The sequence below is a fragment of the Triticum aestivum genome, chromosome 6B (assembly GCF_018294505.1).
Source record: "Triticum aestivum cultivar Chinese Spring chromosome 6B, IWGSC CS RefSeq v2.1, whole genome shotgun sequence".
NCBI lineage: Eukaryota > Viridiplantae > Streptophyta > Magnoliopsida > Poales > Poaceae > Triticum > Triticum aestivum.
In genome coordinates this window covers 687654438-687666009 of record NC_057810.1, presented here as the reverse complement: position 1 = coordinate 687666009, position 11572 = coordinate 687654438, and the positions used below count along the sequence as shown (strand labels likewise).

The window sequence follows — 11572 nt, the reverse complement described above, 5'->3', positions numbered from 1 at the left end:
AGTCATGCCATGGTCAGACATCTCATTGAGGTGAGCAGACAACGGCACACGGTTCCGATATGAATGTTGTAGGAGTCCCTCTCCAGTCATGTTGTCTTTCTCCTTGTCTTGTGACAATCATTTCATGTGTGCAGATAGACATACGTGTATGTGATTTTGAACCATTTCTCAAGGCGCTATTTCTCGATATGTGGTTCTCTCAGATTATGAACATATTCATGTGTGCAGATGCAGTTCCCAGTTCACCACTCATTGAAGCACGCATCTGACCACCCAGGAGGTGTGCCGGTGCACGCCCCAAACCCTAGTAGCCTCCATATCTCGTGCCCTCCGCTACTGTTGTTTCAGAACAGATAAAATAAATACCAACTTCAATCGTATTATGAAAATTGCAAAATTTGAACAAAATGCATGCTATGGAGACTTTTCGAGCTTACGAAGCAATTCCTCAAGTCACAGTAGTCATCTGCAAGTCATAACAGTAGACATCTGCCAACAACACAGCGGCCAGGTTCTAAGGATATGTTATAGCTGTCACATAAACATATACCAACTTCAGCCGTATTCAGCCATATTTATAAAAAAAATGCAAAATTTCAACGAAACACATGCTATGTAAACTTTTCGGACTTATGAAGCAATTCCTCAAGTCACAGTAGAGTCTATAAATCTCTGCAAGTCACAGTGCAACATCGTGCATAACAGTAGACATCTGCGAAGCGAACAACACGGCGGCCAGGTTCCAAGGATATGCTACTGTTCCCCAATCTATATATACATCTCGCGTTTCGTGACAGTTCAATAACGGTTTCAGTTTCCGACATTTCAATGAAGGATAAGGTCTGCAGCCGCAAAGCTCAAAATCATGAAGCTGGAGATCCATCCAAAAGGAGAAGCTCTGGCCTACTTCAGCAGGCAGTCCTTGAAGCCCGTCTCCAGCTCTTCCCGGTTGAGGTTCCTGCCGATGAACACAATCTTGTTGATGCGCGGTTCGTTGGGCTCCCACATCCTGTCGGGAGATCCCTGGAAAATGTCGTGCACTCCCTACAGATGGAGAACATGGATGTGGCGGTTAGGTCGCTTAACAAGGGAGAGGGCAAAACAACACCTAGCTAATTGTTCGTTCACTCAGGAAAATTTGAAAGAAAAATTGTCATAGGCTTATACAAACAATCTTCAAACAGGTGAAAAAAATGTCCAGTGACACTCTAGCATCGACAACATGGGCCTTGATCTAGATCAGTAGTTGGACAAGAAAAGGATCTTAGATCAGGAGTACAAGTTAAAGAACCATTAAGATCAAGCAACTGGTGCTTGGGCGTGGAAACGTAGGTACACCAACGATCGGTCTCTCTATGCTATAAAGCAAAGCAAAGCACATGGCGCTGAAAGTGAAGAAAGCTCAGTAAACACAAACGAACACGACTGAGATTGACCAGCCAGCTGGGTAGGTTTGGCTATTCCTCTATGGAAAAGTAGTGGTTGTTGGCGTGGATTATCTTGTTAAATTCTGCAGAGATTGTGAGTGTGAAGAAATGGCACTACCATCAAAGAAAGACAGCTGTCAAATGGGTTTACTAATAGCAGAGCAAATAAGTACATGAAAGAAAAGACAAGCTGCTTGTTTTATAAACAGACGTATCTTTTTCTACCAACAAATAATTTTCTAAGACTGTTTGGACCCAGTGTGTCCTTTCACAAGTCACTAGACAAGACATGATTAGTTTCCATTGACAAGAACAGGAGAACAAATTGAACTGGATAAACTAAAGGCTAGAGTAACAAATACCTGAAAGACAAAGCGTTGAGGCATTCCACTGACAGAGAGCAGCCCCTTCATCCGGTATATGTCATCACTGCGTTCCAGCAGTAGGTTCCCCAACCACATGTCAGCCTGCATGAGGACATGTAAAATGTTTGTCCCAATATACACAACCCGATAATGTGCAGGGTCATAAATAAATGTCCAGAAATTCATCTTAGCTATCTTGAGAAGATATAAAATGTACTCGCTCTGTCCCATAATATAAGACGTTTTTTGATACTACAGAGTAATTTTAAGTCTGACCTTTTCAAGATCCATCTCCCCTTCGCAAACGATGCTTACAGAAGAAACACCGGGATCATGGGTGTGATCATGCGCATGATGGTCTACAAGAAGCAAACAACGTTAATTCACTTCATATTGCAGAGCTATGATATTTAAGATTTGTAGATGAGCACACAAATAATACTATGCTCACCATGTTTATGGTCATGATCATGATGATGGTGATCGTGGTCGTGGGCATGGTCATGGTCATGTTCGTGCTTGTGTTCATGTTCATGTTCGTGCTCATCATGTGGTTCTTCAGTGACAGCACTCTCAATCCTGAAACATAAATGAAATCAAATTTCCTTTATGGTCAACGTTTCCTAATTTGAGCAACTAGAGCTAAATTTTCAGGGAAAATAAAGAACGATCTCTACATGGCGTGCACTGTTTAGTGATTGTAAATACCCAATAAAACCAGATGATTCTACCAAGAAAAACTAAACCAGATGATGACATGTTTGGTAAATGAGTAAATTACAAGTATATCAGGAGGCATAAGTAGCACTGATGATATCCCAAAGAGTACATGTCCACAATTAACAAATAGCTAATCCATATTGGATTGAGCCATCTAATGTGTGTATAATTAATTGATGGCATCATTTTAAATCAACTCTAGACATGGTCCATTTAATCATTTAATAGCAATACCTTAGGTCACACTGTAACCCATCAAGTCACAGTGGCTGTAGATCTTGCATCTCTCAATGCTAGTAAACACAATACGCCTGATATATACTTAGTACTATACTCATACATTAAGCATAACATGTCATTTCATTATGGTTGAACAAATCAGCTCATTCTATCCACACAGCAGTAAAAGTATGGATCTCTCAGCGCTAGCGGGCGACTCCGTGCGAGTAACATCTACCATAGTTACACTTGTAGATGTATCATTCCAGTGTGCTTGAATAATTTAGATAATTTCAATACACGAGTTTCTTTTCCCTTGACTAGGAGGGCATATAACCATATGAAAGATAGTGTTCTGTTGGTAAAAACGGAAGGTCCAAAAAAGGCGATGAAAGAAAGGAACCTCTCCAAATCAAAGCCTCCAATTCCAAGCACATAATCCAAATCAACTTTACCATACTGAGCTCGTTTCAAATTAGCCATGCGATTGATACTCTGCATGCACAAAACATGATGTAAGGAATAACCACATGGCAAAAAAGAGTAAATGGAATGCACTGTACTGACCCTTATACGCTCAACCAAGGAAGAAACTTCAGGCTCGCTAACAAGGTCAGTCTGCAAGTAACAAGAAATTAGCTCCTCATCAATCATTAAGGATAGAAATAATACAAAGGGCCTCATAATTAGACACACATGACTACACACTAACCAGCATGTATTGGTTACAAAAACATTACCTTGTTAATTATAATTCTGTCGGCATAAGCAATTTGCTGAACTGCTTCATTGACTATACCCTTGGGCTTCACTTCATCCAAATGCAACCTTGCATGCTTTGAATCCACTAGAGTAACAACACCATCTAGCTTGACATCATTAAAAACTGTATCTTCTGCATAGAATGTCTGTATTATGGGTGCTGGGTTTGCTAAACCTGAAAAACAGATAGATGGCGGGTCAGAGAACTCGACATGGTAATGCAATAAAAAGTAACTAAGAATATTAAAGTTTTCAAAGTTGGGTGATGTTTAACCTCAAGAGAATTACATCTCACAGGATTTCTTGATTATGGTGGGGATCCTGTTCCTACAAAGTTTCCTTACCTGTGGTTTCAATAACAAGATGGTCAAACTTTCCCTTCTTCTTGTCAACCAATTCACCGATCATTCGTACTAAATCACCACGCACAGTGCAGCAAAGGCAGCCATTGTTCAGCATCATTATGTCCTCAGCTCCAGCAGTTTGAGCGGCAACTAACGAACCATCAATGTCAACTTCACCATACTGCAAGATAGATAGTGGCATCAAATCAGTTTCTCCTTGCCTGCTTTAGCTGGCGTCATGGCCCTTTTAAAGTGATCGATCACTGATGAACTAGGTAAACTAAGAATGGCTTTTCAGATTTAGAAGACTAGCATAGCATGTGTCCAAGAATAAAAAGCTAACCCTGCTCAGGGACTTGAAGAATAAACATACAACAAAAAAGAGTTACTCATACAGACATACCTCATTCTCAATGACAGCGATCCGTTTTCCATGGTGAGATGTCAGTATGTGATTTAGTAAAGTTGTCTGTGAACGGAAACAAAAGGCAAACTGTGAATACAACAGAGACAAGGACACATGGTATCAAAAAATAAAAAACGTTAACAATATGTACACAGCGGATATGTACATATAAGCAGAACTCTTTTACGCTTTACGGTGCTCCACTTACGCTCTAAGAGATATGAGGATTGTTTTGATTCTAGCCATCCTCTAAACATTCTGCATATGAAAAGCCACTAGCTGCTATGCCAAAACGAATGTTCTATATGGACTAAGTTCTCACTTTGCAATTTACTAACAACGGAAATAATTCGCTACCCATGGTGGTAGCTACGCACAGCCCCAATTTCTATCTCTACTTATTTTGGAAAAATATTTTGAACTATGAAAAGTAACTCTATAACGAAAATATCATGACTTCGGACCAGCCAGGCAAGCAAACATGCAATTATGCCAAAAAGTCAAGCAAAAAAATCGAGAGAAGTGAGAAAAGGCTCTTTCTACACAACGAAAAGGCACTTGTATCAAAAAGAAAATAAAAAAGACAAAGAGAAGTGAAATATAGTCATTTCTATAAAGCAAAAATGCACTTGTGCCAATGCAATAACCCGACACCTCTTATATAAAAAAGGCACTTATGCCAAAGGGTGTGAGCCGCCACCATGCGTCCGTAGCTACCACCATGCATAGGAAATCGCCTCTCTTACTAACAATGATTGGCACATTTGGGTGCACTGTGAATTTTGACTGCAGGAAGTGCTAAAGGCACATAGCTACACGATTAGTCCTAGTGTTATTTGTCAATCAATGTTCTAAACCTCACAGTCCAGATGAAAAAAATCCAGAGCGAACTATCTCAAGGTTTCAGTGATCCTGATGCTGGCTAGGTGCTACTCTAACTAGCTTAGACTGTACCACAATCCACTAACGCGGATACACAACAATATGGTAATCTAGCAAAACAAGTGTCCAGCATCGCTGCGGGAGGGCGTGTATGTATACTACACGACTCGGGCGCATGGTAGGAGCTACGGGATTTTGTTTTGGGGCGCCCTGACAGTGGCCGACCTTGCCGGAGCCGAGGAAGCCGGTGATGATGGTGGCGGGGATGCGGTTGTCGGGCGGGATCATGGTGTCGACGTCCGCGCCCTCCTCCGTGGTGGAGGCGGCCGACGCGGCGAAGCGCCGCCGCGCGCGCCACGACGCCGCGATCCGCGGCGCGGCGTGGCAGGAGCGCGAGGCGGCGCGGATGCGGAGGCGCAGGGGAAGGAGGGAGGCGGGGCCGCGCGCGGACAGGCCGAGCGCCGCGGCCCTGGCGACGGCCGGCGAGGCGGCGGAGCAGAGCGCCGCCATGGCTGCGGGGTGCGGGGAGCGGGGAGCGGGGTAGCGCAAGTGGATATTGTGGGACGGACCAATGGTGCGAGTGCGAGGAGGAGCTCCCATTCAGCTTTCAGGCGTGCCGAATTTGGGCTTCCTCCGAAGCCGGATTTGGGGATGGGCCATTACTTGAAAATGGGTCGAGCGAACGGGCTGGCAGTAAAAGGGCCCGTTCGGAGTCCCTCCGCTACCGGAGCATACGGAGCTTTGCAGTAGATCCTCGTAGTTTTTTTTCCTCTCGGCGGCGTTTTCCTCCGCTGTGAGATCGATCTACCCCGCCCCCCATCTTCTCGCCGGTAGTCAGGGCTCTCGGGCCTCGACGATGGCAGGCTCGGGAGGTACGTTGGGGACAGTACCGCCCGCAGAAGAGAACTCTACGGGCAAGATAAGCATGGATGATGGCGCATCTGGCTCAGGTGCGACTGCGACTGAACTTGAAGCAATGATGCATGAGCTTGTCTGAAGGAGGAGGATCTACAGGATGTGATCGTGGAGGATGATGAGATTCCTGTCGAGGCAACGCGGTGGATGGCAATAGCCAGGGTTCACACAGAGAAGACTTACAGCCAGTATTGGTTCTTCAAGAACATCAGAGTTGTATGGGATCTGGCGAAGGAAGTGAAGATACGCCCATTAGAAGAAAATATGTACACCCTGCAGTTTGCCTGTCTTGGCGATTGGGAGCGAGTAATGGCGGAGGGCCCGTGAACTTTCAAAGGAAAAGCGGTGGTTCTGGCCCGTACGATGGAATTACTAAACCCTCCACTATTGATCTCACGAAGATCGACATCTGGATGCAGATCCATGACCTGCCGGATGGCTTTTTCTCCAAGATCAAAGCCCTCTCCGCTACGGTGGGGAAGTTCATATACGCCGAGCCTAGATCGCAAGATTTTGAGGGGAACTTTGCTCGTGTTAGGGTGAAGATTGATGTGACCAAACCTCCGAAGAACGCCGTCTCGCTAATGATCAAGAAAAAAGAAGGCGTTCAGCGTGTGATCTTTAGAATCAAATTCGAAAGGCTACCAGATTGGTGTGCAGTTTGTGGCTATCTAGGCCACTTGTTCAAAGAGTGCGGCGACGGGGTGCATGACCCGAAGACCTTGGTTTTCAAGGACCTGAAAGCAACATGGTTTAAGGGCCCTGGCAATGGTCCTGGAGAAGGAAGAGGATCCAGGGGTGACAGAGGCCGAGGTCGCTCTAATGGTGGTCGAGGCCGAGCTAATACCCAGAGGAGCACAACTGAGTATGAGGAGTACAAGGACGCAGGCAGGAGCCAGCATGATATACTGATGGAAGATGCAGAAGAGGCTAAGAATAGGGATGCAGCGGCTCTGGTGGTAGCGCCAATGCAACATAAACCACCTACGTCCACAGAACATGGCAGTAAGTTGCTAATCACATCACATGAGGCTCCCCAGAGTCCTTCCTCCAAGCAAGAGCCAAAGAGAACCAAACCCAGTCCATCCACAGCAGATAAGCCCGTTGGAAAGAACACAACGGCAAACAAAAACATTGATGCGCGTTTGGCAGGCCTCCCAGGGGGGTCTCGCCTAGCGCAATGAATATCATATGTTGGAACTGTCGTGGGGCTGGCAAACCCGTGACAGTTCGCGAGCTTCGTGACATGACGAGGCAATTTGCCCCCTCTATAGCTTGTATCCTTGAAACCCAAATAGAGGGCTCCAGAATGGAGAATCTTGCTGGTACACTTGGTTTTGATAGTAGTTTTGCTGTAAGTAGCTCTGGTAGGAGCAGAGGACTCGTAATATTTTGGAATGAATCAATAAAGTTAGAAGTAATTGGCTATTCGGAATATCACATTGATGTTACTGTCGATGATGGAGGATCAACTTGTAGATTAACTTTCGTGTATGGTGAGGCTCAAGTCCCGGAAAGATATAAGACATGGAACATGTTGAAGGGTATTGTTAGTGTGTCTCACTTACCTTGGGCAGTTCTAGGGGATTTTAATGAGGTGCTTACACCCCAAGAACATGATGGTGTCGGGCATCGCAGTCAGGCGCAAATGGACGCATTCAGAGATGCACTCGATACGTGTGGACTGGTGGACATAGGATAGGGAACAACTGGACGTTTGAGAATAAAGTAATGGGCGGGATCTACACGCGTGTACGCCTGGATAGATGTGTAGCAACGCCCGACTAAATGGCCCAATATCCACATGCAATATTGGAACATAAAACTGCTGCTTCGTCTGATCACTCACCACTGTTGCGTCAACGAGACTGTGTGCAAGCATGTAGATCGGTTCCACGGTCATTTAAATACGAACTAGCCTGGGAGAGACACCCGGAGCTGCAGCAGGTGGTAGCTGCTGGATGGACCACAAGCCCGGCGGACAGCGTTGAGGCAATGCATGACAAGCTTAATGCGCTTTCCTCTCATCTGTCAAGTTGGGAGCGGACGAACTTTGGGATTGTCAGGCAGGAAATTGCAACACTTAAAAAGGAACTGGACACTTTGCGGTCGGCTCCAGGGCGTTTTTGTTGGAAATATGCCCTAGAAGCAATAATAAAAGGATTATTATTATATTTCCTTGTTCATGATAATTGTCTTTTATTCATGCTATAATTGTATTATCCGGAAATCATAATACACGTGTGAATACATAGACCACAATATGTCCCTAGTGAGCCTCTAGTTGACTAGCTCGTTGATCAACAGATAGTCATGGTTTCCTGACTATGGACATTGGATGTCATTGATAACGGGATCACATCATTAGGAGAATGATGTGATGGACAAGACCCAATCCTAAGCATAGCACAAAGATCGTGTAGTTCGTTTGCTAGAGCTTTTCCAATGTCAAGTATCTTTTCCTTAGACCATGAGATCGTGTAACTCCCGGATACCGTAGGAGTGCTTTGGGTGTACCAAACGTCACAATGTAACTGGGTGACTATAAAGGTGCACTACAAGTATCTCCGAAAGTGTCTGTTGGGCTGACACGGATCGAGACTGGGATTTGTCACTCCGTATGGCAGAGAGGTATCTCTGGGCCCACTCGGTAATGCATCATCATAATGAGCTCAAAGTGACCAAGTGTCTGGTCACGGGATCATGCATTACGGTACGAGTAAAGTTACTTGCCGGTAACGAGATTGAACGAGGTATTGGGATACCGACGATCGAATCTCGGGCAAGTAACGTACCGATTGACAAAGGGAATTGTATACGGGGTTGCTTGAATCCTCGACATCGTGGTTCATCCGATGAGATCATCGAGGATCATGTGGGAGCCAACATGGGTATCCAGATCCCACTGTTGGTTATTGACCAGAGAGCCGTCTCGGTCATGTCTACGTGTCTCCCGAACCCGTAGGGTCTACACACTTAAGGTTCGGTGACGCCAAGGTTGTAGAGATATGAGTATGCAGCAAACCGAAAGTTGTTCGGAGTCCCTGATGAGATCCCGGACGTCACGAGGAGTTCCGGAATGGTCCGAAGGTAAAGAATTATGTATGGGAAGTCGAGTTTCGGCCATCGGGAAAGTTTTGGGGGTTACCGGTATTGTACCGGGACCACCGGAAGGGTCCCGGGGGTCCATCGGGTGGGGCCACCTATCCCGGAGGGCCCCATGGGCTGAACTGGGAAGGGAACCAGCCCCTGGTGGGCTGGTGCGCCCCCCCCCCTGGGCCCCCCTCTGTGCCTAGGGTTGGGAACCCTAGGGGAGGGGGCGCCTCCACTTGCCTTGGGGGGCAAGTCTCCCCCTTGGCCGCCGCCCCCCTAGGAGATCCCATCTCCTAGGGCCGGCGCCTCCCTGGGGTCCCTATATAAAGAGGGGGTGGGAGGGCAACCGCACCTGACACCTGGCGCCTCCCTTCCCCCCTTGCTACACCTCTCCCTCTCGTAGTCGCTTGGCGAAGCCGTGCCGGAGCCCTGCTGCATCCACCACCACGCCGTCGTGCTGCTGGATCTTCATCAACCTCTCCTTCCTCCTTGCTGGATCAAGAAGGAGGAGACGTCACGCTGACCATACGTGTGTTGAACGCGGAGGTGCCGTCCGTTCGGCGCTAGGATCTCCGGTGATTTGGATCACGACGAGAACGACTCCCTCAACCCCGTTCTCTTGAACGCTTCCGCACGCGATCTACAAGGGTATGTAGATGCACTCCTCTCTCTAGTTGCTAGATGAACTCATAGATTGATCTTGGTGAACGTAGGAAATTTTTTATTTTATGCAACGTTCCCCAACAGTGGCATCATGAGCCAGGTTTATGCGTAGTTCTCTATTGCATGAGTAGAACACAAATCTGTTGTGGGCGTAGATGTTGTCAACTTTCTTGCCACTACTAGTCTTATTTTGCTTCAGCGGTATTGTGGGATGAAGCGGCCCGGACCGACCTTACACGTACGCTTACGTGAGACAGGTTCCACCGACTGACATGCACTAGTTGCATAAGGTGGCTAGCGGGTGTTTGTCTCTCCCACTTTAGTTGGAGCGGATTCGATGAAAAGGGTCCTTATGAAGGGTAAATAGAAGTTGACAAATCACGTTGTGGTTATTCGTAGGTAAGAAAACGTTCTTACTAGAACCCTATTGCAGCCACGTAAAAGATGCAACAACAATTAGAGGACGTCTAACTTGTTTTTGCAGCAATTGCTTTGTGATGTGATATGGCCAGAAGTTGTGATGAATGATGAATGATATGGCCAGATGTTCTTGTAATAGGAATCACGACTTACATGGCGATGAGTATGACAACCGGCAGGAGCCATGGGATTTGTCTTAATTATTGTATGACCTGCGTGTTAATGATTTAACGCCATGTAATTACTTTACTTTATTGCTAAACCGTTAGCCATAGTAGTAGAAGTAATAGTTGGCGAGCAACTTCATGGAGACACGATGATGGAGATCATGGTGTCATGCCGGTGACGAAGATGATCATGGAGCCCCGAAGATGGAGATCAAAGGAGCTATATGATATTGGCCATATCATGTCACGACTATATAATTGCATGTGATGTTTATTATATTTATGCATCTTGTTTACTTAGAACGACGGTAGTAAATAAGATGATCCCTCATAAAAAAATTCAAGAAAGTGTTCCCCCTAACTGTGCGCCGTTGCTAAAGTTCGTTGTTTTGAAGCACCACGTGATGATCGGGTGTGATAGATTCCTACGTTCACATACAACGGGTGTAAGACAGTTTTACACATGCAAAAACACTTAGGTTAACTTGACGAGCCTAGCATGTACAAACATGGCCTCGGAACACAGAGACCGAAAGGTCGAACATGAGTCGTATGGAAGATACGATCAAACATGGAGGTGTTCACCGATGATGACTAGTCCGTCTCACGTGATGATCGGACACGGCCTAGTCGACTCGGATCATGTAACACTTAGATGACTAGAGGGATGTCAAATCTGAGTGGGAGTTCATTAAATAATTTGATTAGATGAACTTAATTATCATGAACTTAGTCTAAAATCTTTGCAAAAATGTCTTGTAGATCAAATGGCCAACGCTTATGTCAACATGAACTTCAACGCGTTCCTAGAGAAAACCAAGCTGAAAGATGATGGCAGCAACTATACGGACTGGGTCCGGAACCTGAGGATCATCCTCATAGCTGCCAAGAAAGCATATGTCCTAGAAGGACCGCTAGGTGAAGCACCCATCCCAGAGAACCAAGACGTTATGAACGCTTGGCAGTCACATGCTGATGATTACTCCCTCGTTCAGTGCGGCATGCTTTACAGCTTAGAACCGGGGCTCCAAAAGCGTTTTGAGCAACACGGAGCATATGAGATGTCCGAGGAGCTGAAAATAGTTTTTCAAGCTCATGCCCGGGTCTAGAGATATGAAGTCTCCGACAAGTTCTATAGTTGTAAGATGGAGGAAAATAGTTTTGTCAATGAGCACATACTCAAAATGTC

The 11572-nt window shown here is 45.9% G+C and overlaps 1 protein-coding gene across 2 annotated transcripts; it reads right to left on the bottom strand.

The window, feature by feature from the left end:
• Positions 1-612: 612 nt before the first annotated feature.
• On the bottom strand, positions 613-5713 carry LOC123139255 (P-loop guanosine triphosphatase YjiA). Of its 2 annotated transcripts, XM_044559052.1 has the most exons (10): positions 5351-5708; positions 4241-4306; positions 3838-4018; positions 3472-3668; positions 3299-3349; positions 3135-3226; positions 2244-2371; positions 2069-2151; positions 1790-1894; positions 613-1044 (listed from the first exon to the last, which is right to left on the bottom strand). In XM_044559052.1, the coding sequence occupies exons 1-10, from the start codon at positions 5633-5635 to the stop codon at positions 904-906; spliced, it is 1329 nt and encodes a 442-aa protein (XP_044414987.1). In that variant the 5' UTR covers positions 5636-5708; the 3' UTR covers positions 613-903. The 2 variants fall into 2 exon arrangements, with proteins under 2 accessions (XP_044414987.1, XP_044414986.1); XM_044559051.1 differs by having other exon boundaries at positions 3135-3349; positions 5351-5713.
• Between the last annotated feature and the right edge of the window lie 5859 nt (positions 5714-11572).